The sequence below is a fragment of the Eumetopias jubatus genome, unplaced genomic scaffold (assembly GCF_037043125.1).
Source record: "Eumetopias jubatus isolate StellerSeaLion01/CBP00866 unplaced genomic scaffold, mEumJub1_p1.0 scaffold_9, whole genome shotgun sequence".
NCBI lineage: Eukaryota > Metazoa > Chordata > Mammalia > Carnivora > Otariidae > Eumetopias > Eumetopias jubatus.
The window spans coordinates 139,525,292-139,545,633 of NW_028274815.1; the positions used below are offsets into that span (position 1 = coordinate 139,525,292).

Below are 20,342 nucleotides of genomic sequence, written 5' to 3' on the forward strand. Positions count from 1 at the left end.
CCTGGGGTCCCCTGTGGCCTCCTGGGCCCATGCCTGCCCATGGTGGCACCCCCGTGCTGGCACAGCAGGCGATCCACGGGTACTGCAAGAAGGAGCCACCTGCCTGAAGTCGGGGCACAGCCAGGAAGGGGGAACCTACAGGCCCCCAGTGAGCACTTCAGTGCTCGGGGACAAGGCTGAGCATCCGCCAGGCATGGGGCACAAGCCGTGTGCAGCAAGGGAGTTGGAGACTGGAGCCGAGAGCTCTCCCTCGGGTCCGGTGCTGCCTCTTCTTCCCAGAGCCCATCTTGTGAGGTGTCCACACGTCTCTGCCCCTGCCCTGGCCGCAGCTGGAGCAGACCTGGGAGCCACAGGACTCTGGGTGGTCTCAGGGGTCTCCGTTCAGAGAGGCCAGCAGGCAGGTCCTCTGACCAGTGCCCTCCCATAACCTTCTCCCCTGGGTCCTCTGTTTTGTTCAGGCTGGCAGTGCACTCAGCTTAAAATGCTGCTGTCCCACCAAGAATGGCATGGGATGCAGTTCTGGCCAGTGAGATGTGAGCAGAAGTGCCCAGTGCTCTCAGGGACAGACCCTCAAAGAGAGCTGACGCCCCCGGTGGGGCAGCACTTCTGTGCTGCTTCTCTCCCTGCCTCCTTCTTCCTGGTCGAATATGCATGAGATAGCTGGCATGCCCGCAGCCATCTTGGGCCATGAGGTGAATGTGAGGATGGACGTTAGCTCTAAAAAAGTGGCACAACAGGGTAGGAAGTGGGTCCTTGATGATGCACGGCCCCATGTCAGCCCTGGACAGCCTGGGCTTGTGTCATGCGAGACAGAAGTACATTTCTATCTTGTGGAAGGCTGTGTTATTCTGAGTTTCTATATATGCAGCTCCAACTAGTCCTAAAGGGCAGACAGCCAAATTGGTCCGAATGTTCCCCCAGCAAGGTAGGAGGCCACTCCAGGATTGTGCAAAACACTCCATGGAAAAAAGTTTCCTAGTTCCAATAAATCCTGGGTCTGCAGCTGGGCCTTCTGTCTCTGGGAGGCTCCCACACACACCAGAATGAGAAGGGCCCTGGGACCCCCTGCCTTTGAGGGGGACATTTGTTGCCTTTATTTAAATAGCTTTCCCAAAACCTACTTGACCACGGAATGCTTTCCTCCAGAAACACCTAATAACAGAAAGTCCTTGGGATTCCCTGGCACCTGCTTTGGGAAGGTGCACTCAACAGATGCTGGGCTGCCGCTGGGTACACAGTAAGTGCTCAATAAATGCTAGGGCTGCTACTGAAGCTAGAAATGGGGCCTGTGTCAACTCTATGAGCTTGGAAGTCAGGGCCCCTCCAGCCCCCTCATGCCTGCCTGTTCTGGGGCTCTGGCCTCTGCCTTGCCCTTTGTCTCGGCCCCTGGGGGTCAGCTCACTCCTGCCCATGCCTTCCTGGGGCAGACTGACCTCAGGGCTGCCTTCCTCTCCCAGAGCTGGGGGGTGCTGCTGAATCAGGTGGGGTCGAGCCGGGAAGAGTCGGCTGGCAGAGCCTCAGCGGTGAGGAAGCTGCGGGGTAAAAAGTTGGTAAGAGGAATGCATTTCTTTTTCTTTTGGCAGAATTCAACGGGTGCAGATTGCTCAGGTCCCAAAGCCATGGGGAAAAAAAAGAAAAAGCCCTTTGCCGCTGCTATTGATAACTTGTCTCTCTTCACGTGGTGGGTTCAAAACTAAAAATACTCTCCTCCGACGATGGGGAAGCCGAGTGCTGTCACGTTGCAGAGATGAGAAAGTTGCATGGGGAAGGATCTGCTTGGGCCACGTGACGGCCGGGGCCAGGCCTCGGTGGCCAGTGCTCTCTGGCCATCCTGGCTGCATCCAGAGGAAAGATGCCCCAGCATTCCACAGAAGGGACTGGAAGATGTCCTTTCCAAAGGCCTGGGGGTGGGGCAGGGAAAGGAGTGAGTTCAGGCCGCGCCCCGCGCAGAGCAAAGGCCAGACCAGCAGCGCTGGGCGCCCAGCACTCTTGAACAACCAGCCCTGGTGGGCTAACAGACCTGCTCTGCAGTGGGCAAGTTGCTCTGCTCCCTGAGCCTCAGTTTCCCCGTCTGAAGGGGGAGCGATCATCTCTGTTCTGCCTCCTCAAGGTGAGACAGACGGAAGGAGGGCAATGCAGGTGAATGTGCTTCCTGAGGGCAGGTCGGGGCGCATGTGCCCACAGTTGGGGACTTTTGGAGCCCAGGCTCTGGGCCCACACGTCACCCACCCACAGGGTTCGTGGGTCATGGTACCAACTGATGCTCATGCAGGAGCTGGGACTGGGAGGATCCAATTCTGGGGTGGTGAGTGACAGGCAGACATGACTATAGGGTTTGCTCTTGGGCTTGGCCTGGTCTGAGAGCAGTTCCAGTGGGAGCAGACACCCAGAAAGTTATCTACTAGCCCAGCACTTCTCAAAGCTCTGAGAGCACATACATGGATGGACTCTGGGAGCCAAGCCAGGCCTGAGTGCTCAGGATGGAGGAGACTCTGGGACAAGCCTCCTGCCATGGGGAAGGTGATCAGTCAGTTGATATCAGGACCCCTGAGCCCCCCAGAGGTCCCAGCCACCCAGGAACACCTGGGTGTCTTATTCAGGTGCAGACCCCAGGCAGAGAGGTCTGGGAAGATCCCAGCCTTTTCAACAAGCTCATGGGCCACGCTGGGCCGTGGGTCTGCAGAACCACGCAGTGCCTGGACCACTTCCTCCCCGCAGGCCTGAGGTGAGTCACTTTCCGGGCCTGAGGCTCAGTCTGTGCCTCTGCACAGTGGACCTGGCCCACAGCACCGACTTGATTGGCTGTTGCACACACATAAGCCCCTGGACCCTGGAGAGCACCAGCTGTCATCAGCACCGTGATCACTGCACGGCCCCAAACCCTCTGTATCCTCTTCTGCTCCTCTCTTCCAGCCCATTCTTAGAGAATTTTTCCTCTGGAATCAGCCTCTTGACCCAGTGAAGATCATGAAAATTGCTCCTGATTTGGTCCCATGCACCATCCTTCCAGCCATCAACCGAGAGGGGATCCCCACTCAATCCTGGCCATGAGGATCAGGGAGGACCAGCCGCTGGCCCTCGGAATTCGGTTTATTGCATCTGTTTAAAGTGGGTAAACTGATACCCCAGCTGCAGGGCCCAACTGTGGTCAGACCCTACCCGACCCCAAGGCCAAGGGCAGAGGTGGTCAAGCTCCGCCCCAGGGTGGTCCGTGGGCAGACAGGAGACACTGTCCACTCAAGCCTCTCCTCGGGCCGTAAGCTCTCTGATGTGGCACTCGCCCCAGAGGTCATGGCCGAGGGGTGGGCCAGTAGGTTGAACCCCTCCGGGCATGTCCTTTGCATTAGGTCAGAGTCTTAGAGACCCATCAGGGTGACGGATTGTGGTTCCAGGACCCTGCACCGGACTTGGGCCGGGCCCGCGAGGGAAGCTTTGGAGCATCTCCATGGCAACAGGCCTTGTCCTTGTCCTGGCTTGGGGGCCTGCACGCACCTTCCACGCCTGCTGGGGTCGGTTTCTTCAGGGGTAACCATGGCAACGCCTTTGTTTCTGAGGCCTGGCCCCGCCCCCTCCTGGTTTCTCTCTACAGCAGAGGTTGGGAGAGCTCCTTTTCAGTCCCAGCGCACCAGCGGCTCCGCTGACAGGGCCCACCAGTGAGCGGGGCCAGCCTCTAGGATGGGGGATGACAGGCTTTCTGGGCCCAGAAATTCAGCCTGGGCCCCACCCCGCCAGAGACCCCATCCACTCTCTCAGGCCCTCATCTTTAGGGGGCAGCCAAGACCTGCCCCTGCCCTCAAGGCACCCCTAGTCCTGCTGGGGGCGACATGTCAGTCCCTCCTCCTTGCTAGAAATGAGGAATCACGTTCTGAGGGGGGAGTGCAGAGGCTCCAGTGGGTCTGGCTTTGTGGAAGAGGCAGCAATGAGCAGAGCCATTTCAATGTACCACGTGGTCACGGGTAATCTATCTGTACTCTCGGGGCTGCAGGGACCCGGTACTCCTTTGTACTCTAACAGGCTTAAGCAGCAGAGAAAACAGAATAGCTCATGTAACTGAAAAGTCTAGGGCAGAGCTTGCTTCAGGTGTAGCTCTTCCAGGTGACCCACGATATCTGCTTTTGCGCTCCTCTGGGCTGGCTTCGTTCCTTGGTGGCTCCTCCCCTCGTGGTGGCAAGATGCCCACTAGTAGCTCCAGACGATGCATCCTTCTCTCACCCAGCCTAGTTCTTTCTGGAGAGGTCTGTGGGTAGATGGGAGAGTCATTTGGCCTCAGCCTTCCTTCTGGCCTGAGCTCTCTGACTCCCTGCAGAAGTCCCAGGGCTGACCCTCATTGGCTAGGACAGGGTCTCTTGCTCACCCCTGAACCAGTTGCGGTGACTCTGAGCAACTAGCCGGGCTCCTGTTACTCCAAACCAGACCCATGATTTAAATGGGATGAGGGTGGGAGAAATATGGTTTGCAAAGGAAAATCTGGGTGCTCATAGGCTCAGGGAGATTATTCAACTGGCCCAAAGCCACACAGAGCTGATAAGGATGCAAGCTCAGGGTCTGACTCCAGAGCTTCTGGGCTCAATCACGGAGCCACTACAGATCAGCGGGTTTTAAACAGAGGAATGAACTGTCAGGAATGCAGCCAGAGGGTAAACTGGTGCTGGGTTTTGATGAGAGATGAATGGTATGCCAAGGAAGGTGGACGACGGGGAGCCCTGCAAGACGCTTGAGCTGAGGGAGACAGCTTTGGGAGGATGATTCCCGCCTCCGCCCGTCCCTAGGGGTTGGGAACTGCGGGCGCAGAGCTACCTGCCCGCGGAGCGCCCCCGCCACCTGACTCGCTGTTTGTAAACTCAACTCGTCCAGCCACGCCCCTTCCTCCCTCTCTCCCGCCCCTTTAGGGTCAATATCTGCATAACCCCGCCTCTCCCTGCTGTGACTGGCTGCCCGTGACATCACTCTTCCTCCTGGGCGGGACTCCCGAGGGGCGGGGGGGTTGCCGCTCCCGCGAAACTAGTAGCATAGTCCCGCCTCCCGGCGCGACCCTCGGGCAGGGCGCTGATTGGGCGGGCGGCGGCTGACGCTCTGGCGCCGGGCGCTGCGAGTGGCGAGCGCGGGCTGTCAGTCTGCCCGGCGGCCGGCCGCACTTCCGCCTCGGTGTCAGCGGGTCGCGGGCCTGCGGGGCGGGGGCGGGGTGGGCGGCGAGGCTCGGCAGGCGCCGGAGGGACCGCGGTCCAGGTGAGCGGCCCGGGACCTCGGCCCGGCGTCGGCGGGGTTCGGGCGGGCGTTGGGCGGGCGGGAGGCCGGGCGGGGCCGGGGGTTGGGGGGGAGGGGAACCGGGTCCCCGTGCCCACTGCCCGCGGGCCAGGCCCGGCCCCGGCCTCCGCTCCCCAACCCCGGCCCGACCCCCGCCGTCCGCCCCGCCGGCCCGCCAGCCCGCGGCCCCGGGGAAACTTGGGAGGAAAGTTGGCGGCGGGCGGGGGGCGGCGGCGGGGGCGCCGGAAGCCGGGTGGGCTGGGAGGCCGGAGCGCGCCCGCCGGCCCCGCTGGGGGTCGGGCGGGCGGGGGCGCGCTCGGGGGTCGCACGCGCGCCGCGCGGAGGGCAGCGCCCGCGGGGACCCGGCCGCTCAGGCGACCACCTGTGGGAGGAGGGCTGGGGCGCCCCGCACCTGGCGGGCCGTCCGGCTGTCGTGCTGCGGGCGCTCCTGGTCCGGCTCGGATGTCACCCAAGTTAGACGTGAAGCTCTGATGGCACAGGGAGCCTCCGGACTTGTTGAGTGCACGCGCAGGTCAGGGCCGCGGGCAGGCGCGGGGTCGGGCCTCCCGCCTGTGCTAAAGGAGAAGCTGGGGCCAGCACGGTGCTCCGGGGGAGCCGTGCTCACGTCCTCGAGTCTTCATCCTGAATGTCAATCCAGGACCAGCTGCTGACCGACCGGAGCCAGCAGCTGCAGCGTTAGCCTCTTTTCAGGACCGCCTGGGCGCATCTGGAGACCTGGCCTCGTTCAGTTCGGTTCAGCAGGCATTTCTACCATGCCCGTCGCCTGCCTGGCCGCCTGCGGCCTGACCCCTCCAACCCAGTGGGGATGCTGGGAGGCCACAGCCCTGGGGCTCCAGGGGGACCCAGGTCCTTGTGGTTCTTTGCTGGGCAGCAAGGTGGAAGGCCCTTCCTCACGTTGTCTGCTGGGCAGTGGTTTCCTGTCTCCCCTAGCTGCAGTTCCTCCCTCTGGGACATGTGTCATTTACCTGCAGGGCTGATGAGCAGATGACACGGTGGCACATAGTAGGTGCTTCAGATGGCTAGTTCCCTTTCCTCTTGCTTCGGACAGAAACCTGATGGGCTGTACTTCCTCCTTGTCCAGCGCGGTGCGTGCATTGTGCTGTCACTGAGAGCATGACCGTGCAAGGATGATTGAGTCTCCCCGGTTGAATTTGCTTTTCCTGTTTGCATCACATGTCCTTGTGTTAATAACAGCTCCTAACTCAGGTGGCGTTAATATGTAACAGTTGTTTTCCCAGGACTGCTGTGAGCATGTTAGATCCACTTCATTCATGTGGTGCTGACATTCTTAGTGTATTCATGAGGAAGCTGAGGAACAGAGAGGTTAGGTGACTTACTCTAAGTCACACAGTAGTAGGTGAGGGAGCAGGGATTTGAACCCAAGTAGGCTGGCTTCAGAGTTTACACTCTTAAATATCTCTCCGTATTGCCTTTTGAAACCAAAATTATTTACGATCTTCTCTTTGCATTTTCTTCTGGAATATTCTAATTGCGCTGCATTACTCTCTGTCTAAATTGTATTTCTTACAGCATATATACCTGATTTTCATTTTTTGTGAGCATGAGTGTTTATAAAACCATTTTATTTCTTCTAAAATAAAGTAATTCTCCATCCAGCTATCCCAGATTTTGCTGAAATAGTCCCCCTGCCGCCCAGCTCCTTGGTCAGCAGTGAGGTGGTTGAGGTCCGCTGCGTGGAAGGCCGAGTCGAAGGAGCAGGCTGATGATGGACACACGCCCAGAACTACAAGGCTGTGGCCCGCACTCAGCTCTGAGCACACTTCCCGCGGCAGCTGTGAAGCATGCACTTCAGGCGTTCCTCGTCCCAGGCGCGTGTAGGGGTCAGACTGGTGTTCCGTGTGACACTGTCTCACGGGTACCACTTGACTTTCACCCTCGTGTCCCTTAGCCGTGCCCTGTGCCCTCCGGGAAATGCAGGCAAATGAGTCTTTTAAGATTTTATTCCTTTCAGCTAATGATAAAAGTGACGTTTGCTTTTTGGCGGGGAAGTTTTTGAAACTTGCTATGTATTCTTGTACTGTCTTCACACAGGGGGTCAGCTGTCTCTTGCAAGTGATTTCTTGAGTATTTCCGTGAAAAGCCAAGGCCTCGTCTTTTCCTGGGACTTTGTGGCGGCCATGGGGTAGGTGGGGCTCACAGTGAGGGAGAGCTGTGATGTCGGTCCTTGAGGTGGCCAGCATGTTGTATTCAGGAGTTGGGTCGTTCTGAAGGCAGTGGGGGCAGCGGGAAGTGCCTTGGCAGGGGGCACGCAGGTTCTGGCTGTGGCACTCTGACCTGGGTGGGGGCAGGGTGACTTCTCTTTTCGTGCTTCCAGGGTCTATGGCTGTAAATCGGGTTACTGTGAGGGATGTATGTGACAGTGTCGTGGCGAGTGCCTGGTATTGTCATAGGTGCTCCGCACACCTTCAGTCCCCGACCGGAGACGGTTTACGTTGACCATGATGCACAGACACACATGGATGTGGGTTAGAAGTGAAGCCAAGGGCATCTTTGGTAGGCAGGGCTACGTCCTGTTGAAATGAGTTACCGTAAACTTTCTAGTTCCGACTATTGAGGTGAGGTTGTACAGGACTTATGCAAGCACCCCTGGCCCCGTGAGGATCCCTGTAACTCAGCAGAGGGCCCTGCACGCATGTGGACGTAACCCTGCACTTCGCCGTTGGGGGCGGACACTGGGCTTAGTGTTGAGTGCGCAGTGCCTCGTGAGTGGCTCAGTTCTGAGCTTGGAGCACGGACTCGTAGCTTATTGAGACTGAGAAGGAGTTAGTGTTCGAACATGAGTGATTAATAAAAAGTACGTCCTCAGGATTAGTATCTTAGGTTCTAGTACGTAGGTTCTTTAAACGCAGATTCCACGTACAGGGACTGATATGTGTGTCTCTGCTGTCGGTTTTGCTCTTTCAGAGTGTTTGGTGTTGGAGTGCGTGGTGCTCGGGTTGGGGTCAAGCCCCGACTCAGAAGCATGGTGTGGGGTACGGCCCATCCCAGCAGCTCTCCTTAATAAACGTGTGGCTGAGAGCCACGTAGACATATCTGTGAACTTTATGGCGTTTTTCCCTTTTCTTTCCAAACTCAGAAAACAACTTTGGGTTATCTGGCGGAATTTCAAATCACCGTTCTTTCAACTGGATCTTCAGGTTACACAAATACTATAATCTTTGTGTTGAGCTAAACAGTGGAAGTAAGCCCTTACAAACAACTGTCTTGGGGCGCCCGGCTGGCTCAGTCACTAGAGCAGGCAACTCTTGATCTTGGGGTGGTGAGTTCCAAGCCCCAGGTTGGGTATAGAGATAACTTAAAAAAAGGTTTTTTTTTTAAGATTTTATTTGAGAGAGAGCAAGATCATGAGTGGGGGGTGGGGGGGGAAGGGGTAGAGGGAGAAGCAGTCTCCCCAGTGAGCAGGGAGCCAGATTCGGGGCTCCATCCCAGGACCCTGGGATCATGACCTGAGCACGAGGCAGATGCTTAACTGAATGAGCCATCCAGGTGCCCCAGAATAAAAAAAGAATCTTAAAAAAAAAAATTAAAAGGACTGTCATGAAGAAGCATGATGTTGGAAGACCATGGCCTGCTGTGTGTCTGCTCGCTTCATGTTTCTGTCAAAGTAGTGCCTGCAGGGTTGTTTTGAGACGCAGACTCTGGGATTAGTCCTGGCTGAACTGGGCCCTGGCTGCACAGCCGTGGGGCCTGACCAGGGTGGGGTGGAGGGTAGCGCTCTTCTGGGCATCATCCCACCAAGATGGTCTATTCTGGAAACCCTGGGTCCCTGGGTCCCTGTGTGCTCGGGATCTGGGGCCATCTCCAGGGCTGTGGCCTGTCAGCAGTGGGAACCGCCTGGGTGGACAGGCCTGACTGACTGCTGAGTTCATACCTTTATGAAGGGTTATAAGGTGCCCAGAGTAAGGCTTGTTCCAGGCTGGTGCAGGGGTTCTGGGGAGAGAGCGCGATATACATGAGAATGGTCTGGAGGAGAGCTGTAGGAATCCAGATTCTAGAAAAAACTATGGCAGCCACGGGGCAGGGAAGGCTGTGTGTTTTACTGAACAAAAGAAGGCTGATCAAAGGCTGGTCGTGAGAAAAGTTGAGCTGCAATCTGACACCCTGAGCCACCTGCTTGGCTGGAAAGTGACTTTTACTGCCTTAAAACCAGCGTGACTGTATGATTTAACGTCCAACCTGGAAACCTGTAGAATGAAAAGAAGCACCGTGAAGAATGACCATGGTGACAGGTGCAGTGGGGGGCATGTGGTCACACTGTCAGGTACTGGAGAGGGAGAGGGATCCTGTTGAGTTAGGTACTGAGCACCTGTGTTCCAGGGACTCAGTACCCAGAGGGAGAGGACTGCAGGAGGGGTCCCCTGTGGTGGGGGCCAGCTCCCTGAGAGGTGCTGTGGCTTCTGTCTCTACCGTAGCTGGGCTTTGGGTGGAATGCTGATTCCTGTCAGGGTAGAACCCTCCTGGGTTAGCATCCTGGGGTTCTTAAACTGGCTTCTCATCAGAAAAACCTGGGGAGTTTTGTAAGAAGTGTAGGTTCAAGGCCCAGCCTCAGATCTCCTGGATCTGGGCTTCCAGGGATGTGTGTGGCCTCCTCCCATTATTCTGATGGGCCTGGTGTGGCAGGGGTTTGGGGTGCGGGGAGGATGCTCCCTGTAGATTCTTGGATTCTCAGCACCCTGCACGGCGCTGCTGGCCTGGGGACTGCTTGACAGTTTTCTGTGAGCACAGCCCGTAGGCCGTGGTCGGAGCTCTCTGTCCAGAGTGTCCTCCCGCATTCTCTCGGGCTGCATGTTGGAACCCCTTTTTCCTGTGTCACAGAATGACGAGATGGATTAAAACAAACGTGTGTACAAAAGCTGGCATTCATCCTTGGTGCTGGATTCTAAGCTCCCGTTCCTCGAAGTGTGTGATGTGTTTCTGGCGCTCGCTGTTGCATGATAAGCAGGTTGGTCGAGTGGAGGCCAGGAACTAGACGAAGATTGTCGTGGGTGGTGGGGCGCTCCGCTCCCACCTGCTGAGCTGGGCGGCCGGCCCAAGTCCCAGCAGGAAGTGCGGCTCCCACGCTGCCGCTCTTGGGGCCAGGCTGGTCTACCCTCCACCTGCCTTACCAGGCCACCCTGTTGGCATGGAGAACGGTAAATAATCAGCGATTAACAGGAACGTTTGTTTACATAGCATGATGAGTTTGTTTACCTTCCTCAAGCCTAGAAGCGCTCTGTTTCTTGCATGCACTCCTAACAAAACCCAGCAGTCCTTGTGTGATGGCCACTAAGCCGGCCCCGCAGGTCTGGATGTGAGTCTGGATGTGAGGCAGCACCTTCTTAAGGTAGGGCTGCCACTTGCCCGTCTATGGGAAAGCAGAGCTGGAATCTGCCCCTCGGTGCAAAAGCTATAAATTCTGTCCCGTGTCAGGCAGCTGATTTCTGTGATGATGACATGGACCTGGGGAAGGCAGAGACTGAGAGCCACACACCTCAGAACACACAGCTCCCTCCTTGTGCCCTGAAAAACGGCACCTTCATGGAGCTTCACGTGCCCCTGGATGGAACCACGTTCCACACAGGTCTCAGGAAGCGGTGTCTGAAGGTCCGTCTCTGCTCCTGCCCACAGTGAGACCCGGGTGTGAGAGGTGCCCCGGGGGGTGGGAGGCAGACAGCCACGTACAGCTCCCCTTGTGAAGGAGGCTGTGTGCATAGAGCAGGTTGTCCTGCAGCTGTGGGGATAGGAGGGCCTGACCTTTCCTTAGCGGGTAGTGAGTGCAAGTTGAGCAGTCCAGGGCTTGGAAATTAGAATGAACAGCAGGCTTGGCCCAATGTCCTTACTGTGGGTTTGGGGAAGGCTGCTGCCAATGGGACTGGCCCCTTGCTTCCGCCCCTCCCTGCTCTGCCAGCTGCCTCCTTTCCACATGCGTCCAGGTGGCGGGACCACCAGAGCTTTCCAGGGCTGCCAGGCGGTCAGCGTGAAAGCCACCCATGGTCTCAGCCCAGTGAGGCCTTGGAGTGCTGTGTCCAGGATGGATGCTTAGGAGGAAGGCGTTGAGTTCATTAGCATACATGAGAGTGAGCGTTCCCTTTGTCTGACACGTCAGCCACATTTCAGGTGCTCAGAGGCTACTGCACCAGACCAAGCAGACGAGTGCGTCTCCAGCAAGACTGGAGGTTCTGCGCCATGGCTCTGGAGCCAGTGCAGCTTGAGCCTTTGTTTCCGTTAATTTTTGGTGTTTTACAGAAGGAAGAAACTGGGAACTGTGGCATAGTGGGGCATCAGTAGGGCAGGGGTCTTTAGGATTCCAGGTGACAGGTGGGTTTTGTGTGCAAAGTGGACATTTAAAGACTAAAATGCTAAAACATGAGTGACCACAAGGACCGTGTAGCCAGGAAGCACTGTCTGCCTGCAGTGGCATTGCTGTGGGAGGGGGTGAGGTCTCTGGAGGCACGGGGACATGTGGCTCCGGGCCCCTCGCTCCTGCCTAGTGGAGAGATCCAGTGGGCTGTGGCCACCTCAGGGCCGGCCTTCTCTGGGGTGTGTTAGCATCACCAGGCAGCCTTGGTTTCACTCTTCCTCATTTCCTTCTCCCTTCTCTCTGTTCTTTACTTCCCACTCGTGGCTAGTTGTGTGCGTCGTGTGCGGAACTGGGTGGCTCACACTCAGGAGTGACAGTGTTTCCTGTTCTTGGTGGGCCACTCTGCCAACATCTTGGTGTCGTGGGAGCATCTTTCCAGGGTCTGCCCACCACGCTGCCCGTGGGGAAGGAGAGGCCCTGTGGGGCGGCAGCAGAGACTTTGGTTTTCTCCATCACTAGCCTGAGGCTCCCCGTGTCGTCGGCACTGTGGATGCACACAGGTTTCCAGAAGCGTTTGGCCTTGACCTTAAGAGCCACAGGGTGCTGAGAGCCTTGCAGATGCTGATGGAGGTGGCTGCTGCCCGCTCACCTCCATTTCTGACGGGCGTGACGGAAGCCCAGTTTTAGGCAGTGAAGCCATCAGGCCTAGGGCTTTTCTTCACTGCGAGATATTTGATCACTGATTCAATCTCCTTACTAGTCAGAGATTTTCTCTTTCTTTGTGAGTTGGTCTTGGTGGGTCCTGTGTTTCTGGGAATCTGTCCGTTTCAGCAAGGGCATCCAGTTGGTTGGCGTGCCCTTGCTCACAGCGCTCTCATTCAGTCCTGTCTGTTTATGTAGACTCGGTAGTAATGTGCAATTGTGGTTGAGTATTGTCTCTCTTTATCTTCGTCTGCCTAGCTGCAGGTGATCAATTTTGTTGGTCTTATCAGAGAACCAAGTTTTGGTTTCATTAATTTTCTCTGTTTTTCTTTTCTTCTTACTCCCTTATCTCTGCTAATGTTGGTATTTGTCCTTTTTCCTTCCGTCATAAAGTTATTGATTTGAGACTTTTTTCTTATTTTTTGATGTTGGCGTTATTTCATTGAGTTCCTCTCAGCACTGCTTTCGCCACATCTCCTAAGTTCGCATATGTCGTATTTTCATTTTCATTTGTTTCTAAGTATTTTTTAATTTCCCTTGTGATGTCTTTGATGTGAATATTCCAGTTTTCCTTTTGTTATTAATTTCTAGCTCATTGCCTCACAGGCAGAGGAGATGCTTTGCATGAGGTCTAGTTTGTACAGTCTGTTGAGCTGTAATTTGTGGCCTAACGTGCGGTCTCTGCTTGACACTGTCCCGTGTGCTTGAGAAGAACGTGTGTCTGCTGGTGCTGTTGGGTGGCGTGTTGTGTGTGCGTCTTCAACCCGCTTGGTTGGTGGTGTGAAGTCCTCTGTTCCCTTATATACCTTCCGTCTGGTTGATGCTTGCCAATGCATCTTTAAATTATTAAATAGAATTTATTTATTTACTTATCTATAAAAGTACTTTTAGAGTTTTCATATTGCTAATGTCTTTTCCTTTCTTTGTGAAGATCACACCTAAGTTGCCTTGCCTGTGTTTTATTTTTTATTTTTTTATTTTTTTTAAAGATTTTATTTATTTATTTGAGAGAGAGAATGAGAGATAGAGAGCACGAGAGGGAAGAGGGTCAGAGGGAGAAGCAGACTCCCTGCTGAGCAGGGAGCCCGATGTGGGGACTCGGTCCCGGGACTCCAGGATCACGACCCGAGCCGAAGGCAGTCGCTCAACCAACGGAGCCACCCAGGCGCCCGCCTTGCCTGTTTTTTATAGAGAAGAGAAGTAACACACAGTTCATCTTTCTAGTGAGTTGACCATGAAGATTAATCTCTGGGTCCCTTAGCTAGTCACTTACTCCGATGTGAGTAGGTCTGCTTTTCCAGGAGAACCGTACAGGTGGCTATGCAAGACTGCAGTGGTATTTGTGCAGGTCTACTTGTATTTGTACAAGTGGTACTGGGACCTTTTGCATTTGGAGCCAGGCTCCTGGACGTATGGATGGCAGTCAGTGCCTGCTGTAAAGAGAGCTGGATGGGGCTCTTCTCAAGGGGGTGGGCGTTTTGTGGGAGACTGGGAGGAATGGAGGGGTGTCCTGGGCTGGTGCCCCCGTGAAGAGGCTGGGAGTGAGGATTCACTTCAACCCCTGGTGGGAGGTCCCCACGTGGAGGGATCAAGACCTCTGCCTCCTTCGTCTGTTCCCTCCATGAGGCCAGGTCAGCCCTGTGGCATCGCCCTTGGGCCTAAGGGCAGTGCAGAAGGACAGCAAGATGACAGGAAGTCAGTGAAGATGCGCGGTACAGGCTTAGTTTCCTGGGTTTTCTCTGCAGTTAGAAGAGGGGACAGTTGAACAGAAACAGCTAATTAAAAAAAAAAAAAAAAAGTCCTTTCCTGAAATACTGTCTTCATGGATGCACAATAAAGTCTGCCTGAAGAAGAACATATGTAGGAAATATTAAATTCTGCCTTCTTGTTGATGGTGTTTCTTGAACAGTTGACTTTCTGTACATCCGTCTACTGTGGTAGAGGGCTGAGTTACAAAGCCTAAGTGCCCCTCGGGTGCATAGCCTTCTTGCTCGGGGGAGGGGGGCTTTATGCGCACGGCCCTGCACTCCCCTGCACAGGGTGTGTGGGTCAGATTTGGGGGTGGGAGACCCACGTCCAGCACTGCAGGCGGCCCAGCCTGCAGGCGGATGACCAAGCGCTGCAGGGCCCAGGGCAGCGGGAGCCCCCTCTTGTGCGACGAGGTCAGGTTGCTGGGTGGGCATGTGAAGGACCCAGGGCTGGAATGCTCATGGGAAGCCTGCCCCACAGAGGCCTCCCAGAGGCCCCCCCGCCCCCAGGCCTGGTACCAGGTGGCAGTTGGAGGGTGTTTGTGGAAGGCGTGAGGGAAATCGCCGTTTTGTGTTGATGGTCTGTGGCAGTGGGGAGTTCGATTACCCAGGCAAAAAGAAGAAGACCGCTCTTTCAGGAATTACCTCGAGACTGTTGGATTTAATTACTGAACTTGTAAAATGTGAGCCAGCCTGAAGGGTGCTGTGAAAATTCCGTCGTTGACCTCGTGGAGCGCTCGTGTGGGGTTGATGAGCGAGGCCTTCCAGGCAGGGTCCGGTCCTCAGCGGTGGCCTGGCTGATAGCCAGCGTTTGTCCAGCCTGACAGAGCCTCAGTGTAAAGATTTCCATACATTTTGATTGACTTACTGTTAACATTAGGACTTTTGTTCTGGGTGAGAAAGTGTATAAAAAAGGAAAATGTCATGGCCTTTACGGTACCTTTTATCTTGGGAGATTTTCAGCGTACAGGAAGGCAGGCGGCAGAGCCCGAGGGCCCCCTGCGCGGACACCCTGGCTTCCGCAGTGACCGGCTTCGGCTGCAGGTCGGCCCTGCCCTCTGCTTCCAAGTTACTTTGAGGAAGCTCCCAGCATGTCCTTCTGTCCACACGGATTTCAACGTGTAGCTCTAAAGAGAAGGCCCCTTGTAAAGAATGCCATTATGACACCTGTGCCTTTTTTTAAAAAGTACCTTATTTGAGGTTTAATTGATGTACGACGAAGTAGCCATATGTAAGCCGTACAGTACGTTTTGACCTACGTACGCACCCCTGACACTACCCCCTCAGTCAGGATCGCAGGCCGGCCTCCACTGTCCACCGCGCTTTCGTCCTGGGCAGTGCCTGCCGACCGTTCCCGGGTGTAGTTGGATGCGTAGCTGATGGGCCCCAGCACCCGGGAGACCACCCTCCCCGCGCCCTCTCCGTCCTTTGTGGTTTGTTGCTCCGAGTAGCTGGGTCTGTCCTGCACACTTCCCGAGAGTCTGGGTTTTGCCGACTCTGTCGTCAGGCTGGAGCTCAGCATGTTTCTCTGTGTTCCTGACGGTGGTGGTTAGAGCCGGAGGCCGGGCCACGTCTGGGCTGGAGTTTCTGGGCGCAACGGCAGAGAGGGGGCGGCCCGCTCCTGTGCAGGGGGCACCTGGTGCACCCGGTTCGGGTTCCGCGGCGCTGCTGGTGGGCGGCACGGGGACGGTGCAGGACGCGGTCACTCGTCCGGCTCACGCAGCAGTGCCGTGCCCGCACTCTCACTGCCTCTGCACGGATTTGTCAGCCCGGCTGTCAAGGGGCAGTTCTCTGTCGTTTGGCCAGACGGCAGCCCAGAGCCCGCGCAGGAAAGAAGGCTGGGTGGTGGCTTGGTGCTCCCCTGTTGCTGACTGGTTTCAGAAGGGTGTGTGGGCATCCCCCAGGATGACCACCTTGTCTCCTTCTCAGCATCTGTAGGAGCCCGAGCGCTTAGCTGTGTCCGACGTGTCTCCGTCTCTTGCTGTGTGCTGGCGCTCGGTTGGTTCCCTTGTTGCAGGGGGAGCCTCTGTGGCTCATCCTGAGCCTTGGGACACGACCCGCTGGCTTCTTGCTGCCTGAGAGGGGCCTGGATTCCGCCATTTCTCCTCCAGGGACCCTGGTTCCTTTGAGTGGCTTCCAGAGGGGCCGAGCAGGTGGCTGTGTGTTGTAGATGGGACAGGTCATGTCAGCGAGGAATTAGAGGAAGCAGTAACTTCTCTAACGTGCTCAGGCAACAAATCCTGGACTGCTGAGGGAGGCTTTGTATGGGTGTTTCCAGAAGCTCCCCAGTGCCTGGCTCCGCATGGTGGGCAAGAGAAAGCTATCTCTGAGAGAACCTTTCAGGGCAGGAAGAATGGAGTAACTTCATGCCGATTTGTTTCAGAGTGTGGAAGCTCACGTATGCTCAGGACAGGGCCAGGGATGAGCCGCTTTGGAGTCATCAGCCAGCACCGTGTCACCACTTCAAGGTTGGAGGGCACGTCCCTCCCTGGGGACCATCTGCGCCTTCACTGCCCTCGGAACCGGGAGGAGGGCTGTGGGCCTCACCTCGGTGCTACTAACACAGTTAGACATAGATTCAGCTTGTTTTCATAAAAAGTCATAAAAAGTCAAACCTTTTGGGACAAGGGTGATCTTCTGCTTCAGTCTCTTACTGTTTATAAGATACTGCTCTTCATAAAGGGATGAGTGAGTTCTGCTAAAATAATTTTGAGAAAATATAAGTCGATTTCAGTTTGTGTCAATAGCAGCTCACTTATCCAGCTGCCTTAATTCTTTGGGATGGAAACTTGGTTTAAAGTCAGCGTGACACACGTACCCGAACATCACTGTGTACTTTCTTGTTTGCAGCGACCTTCAGCGGGAGGTTCTGGGGTGTGTTAGAACCCCAGACGTGTGAGCACCTCACCACAACTGACCTGCCCTTCCGCCTGTCCAGCAACTTCCCCTACCTCAATCATTCTGTGGTTTTCTTTTTTAAAGAGGGGAGAGGGGAGAGAGAGCGCGAGCGCATGAGGTAGGCGGGGCAGAGGAAGAGAATCTCAAGCAGGCTCCACACCTGGCGCAGAGCCCATTGCGGGGCTCGATCTCACAACCCTGAGATCACGACCTGAGCCTTTAAAAACAAGAGTCAGAGGCTGAACTGAACTGCACCCCTCATTGTTTTCTTTTTAAAAATTTGTTATTATTTTTAAAAGTGGAAGTATAGTTGACACAATGTTACATTAGTCTCAGGTGTACAACCCTGTGATGCTGGCTCACAAGTGTAGCTGCCATCTGTCACCACGCCGCGCTGTCCCAGCGCCATCAGTGACATCCCCATGCTGGGCCTTTGATCCGTGACCGTTCACTCCACAGCTGGAAGCCTGGCCCTCCCCCTCCCCCTGGCAACTGTCAGTCTCTTCTCTGTATGTACAGGTCTGTCTCTGCTTTGTGTTTCTTTCCTTGTTTATTCATTTGTTTTTCGGTTCCACATATAAGTGAAATTGTATGGTATTCGTCTTTCTTTGACTTGTTTCACATAATAATACTCTTTAGGTTTATTCATGTTGTTGCAAGTGGCAAGATTTCATCCTTTTTATGGCTGAGTAATATTACACACACACATTATCTCTGTCCATGGACACTTTGTTGCTTTTGCATCTTGGTTGTTGTAAATATTGCTGCAGTAAACATAGGGGTGCATTTATCTTTGAGAATTAGTGTTTTTGTTTTCTTTGGGTAAATACCCAGCAGTGGAATTACTGGATCACGAGATGATTCTGTTTTTAGCGTTTGAGGACCCTCCATACTGTCTTCCACAGTGGCTGCAGCAGTTTGCATTCCCACCCACAGTGCATGAGGGTTCCTTTTTCTCCACATCCTCACCGACACCTGCTGTTTCTTGTGTTGTTGATTCTAGTGTTTAACATTTTCTTATACAACTGTGGATAATGATTTTTAAAAATAACTTAAGGTGATTGCTTATTAATCTATTATTCATTGATGGATATTTACATTGTGAATGCTTCTCTCATATTTTTTGAAATCATACATTTGTTAGATCATTTAATTTCTTTGCTTAAATTGTAATTGAGATTGATTTCAAGAATGGTGATTGGGTATTTTTTAAACGTCTCTAAACCATAAAACTTTTGAAAGCTAAGTATACAGAAATGTGTTTCCCCTTAGATCTCCAGTGCCTGTTGGGTTTTTACCAAAAGGAAAGTTGACAGCATATGATTCCTTACACGTCAATGTAGGTCCAGTGCAATGACTTCGTAGAAAGGCCGAGACCAGGTGGCAAGGGAGCCCGGCTACCGAAGGATGAACGGCGAGGAGGAATTCTTCGATGCCGTCACAGGTGAGCGGGGCAGGAACTGACTCCGGGGCCACGGTGTCCCGGTCCCAGACTTGGTCTTGGGGGCATGAGAAGGCTCGGTAAAGCCGTGCAGGCGAGAGATGGGAGCATTCCCTGGCACTGACAACTCAGCAGAAGCATGTGGGGGGAGGCTCTGGGCCACAGGTGATAACAAGAAAGGGCAACTGAGTTTCATCTTTAAGAGTTACCCTGGAGTGTAGATGCTTTTATTTGCATCCCTAAGTGAGATGCTCAGTTTTCTTTCGTCATTTGTAGTCACACTGATCAAGCCTTGCTGTCTTCACGTTAGAACTGATCTGGTCTAGCTTCGCCCAAGACCGTTGTCGAGACTGATACGCAGCCTGCCGTCTGTCCCATAGACGACAGTGTGAGCCTGCCAGGAACTAGCGCGTGGCAGGGCCTATGTGTGCGTGTGCGGGGGTGGGCGCAGGGAAGGGGAGGGCAGGCTGGGCTGGCCCAGCTCACGCTGACTTCGAACGGCCTCTTCTCCCCGTCACTGGGAAGAAGCCCCAAGCACCTGAGGGGGCAAGCGCGCAGTGACCGTGTGCTCCTCACGACCCTTGACGTCGAAGCCGGCCATTCCTTCTCTGCCCGCCATCCCTCACGATCAACATTTGGAACGTTGTGTGTTGTCTGCTGAGGACCGTTAGTGGTGGGAAGGGCCTTCAGGAGACTCTTGTAGTCCAGTTCCCCGCTCGTTAGGTAGAGGACTCTAACAGCAACTCTGCACTACTTCTCAGGGCCAGGTTTTTAGTGACGGACTCTCGGGTCAGCGGGGCTCCTTGTGCCTGCTCAATTGCCGTGACCGTGCCCTCTGGGCCTGCTTGCTGGCATGTGCCGCCCCGTCGGTCTCGTGGAGCCCCCACAGGGCTCTCGGGGCGTCCGTCGCCCTGCAGCCGCGCCCCTCCCCTCAGACCCAGGGTCGCAGCGGGTTGGTGGACGGGCAGCCCCAGACTACTGACTTCTTTGAAGCCCAAGAAGCAGGAGGCGCTGAGCTGCCCATGGTTTTCAGAGGCCAGATTATTCAGTCCTCTTCCGTGACCTTGTGGCTGCAGTGCTCCTCCTAGATGTGCTCCCAGGAAGCGCGTCGGTCTGCCTGACCTGCTCCTCAGTCACCGCTCGCAGCTGACTCCTGCCAAGCACGGTGGTCGGTAGGGACTCCGGCCCTCGGGTCACCGGGCCCTTGCGGGGGCGACTACATCTGGGAGCAGGGGAGCCAGCCTTGCCGCACCCCTCTCTTCGGGGTCTCGTAGGAAGTTTCCTTTCGCCTGGGACCAGTGTAGCCAGATTCCTGAATGTCTCTGGACTTGGCCTGGAGGGCTTTCTCCAGAGAGGACTTGAGCTTTGTGCAGCGTGCCGCTTGGAGAAACTTCCATCTCTGCCTCTGCGCACGGCAGGGCCACGTCCCTGAGACAGAGGCGGAGGCAGCTGTCTGGGGACAGTGCTTTCTCACCTCAGTCCTTTGGTTCTAAACCAGATAATAGAAGAAAAGCACCACGTCTCCCAGTGCAGTGACGCAGCCTGGAGAGACGCAGAGTGCTGACTGCGTCACTGCGGAGGACTGGCCTGACTCTAGCTCTGTGGAGAAAGTAGGACAGAGTATCCAAACCCAGCACGGACCGGATGAATGGCTTGGTAGGCAGCTGCTTCGGCCAAGGATCAGCACTTGGTGGGCAGCTGCTTCGGCCAAGGATCAGCACTATTAAAGGGGAAAGTTTTATTTTTTTATTTTCTATTTTATTTTTAAAAAATTTTATTTATTTGAGAGAGAGAGAGCACAAGCAGGATGAGGGTCAGAGGGAGAAGCAGACTCCCCGCTGAGCAGGGAGCCCGACTTGGGGCTTGACCCTGGGACTCCAGGATCATGACCTGAGCCGAAGGCAGACGCCCAACCGACTGAGCCACCCAGGCGCCCCAAGGGGAAGGTTTTAAGGTGCATGGAAAACGTGTACAGAAACGGACCGAC

At 55.1% G+C, this 20,342-nt stretch overlaps 1 protein-coding gene across 2 annotated transcripts in view; it reads left to right on the plus strand.

Moving 5' to 3' along the window:
• Positions 1 to 5,122: 5,122 nt before the first annotated feature.
• The window catches only part of OSBPL2 (oxysterol binding protein like 2), a 38,613-nt gene continuing 23,393 nt past the window's right edge, over positions 5,123 to 20,342 (plus strand). Inside the window, exons 1-2 of one of the 2 annotated variants that reach the window (XM_028091147.2) lie at positions 5,123 to 5,226; positions 18,258 to 18,358. In XM_028091147.2, the coding sequence (XP_027946948.1) occupies positions 18,322 to 18,358 (37 nt within the window). In that variant the 5' untranslated portion in view covers positions 5,123 to 5,226; positions 18,258 to 18,321. Of the gene's footprint in view, positions 5,227 to 7,385; positions 7,409 to 18,257; positions 18,359 to 20,342 lie in introns of those variants that run through there. The other variant, XM_028091148.2, reaches the window with a different exon arrangement.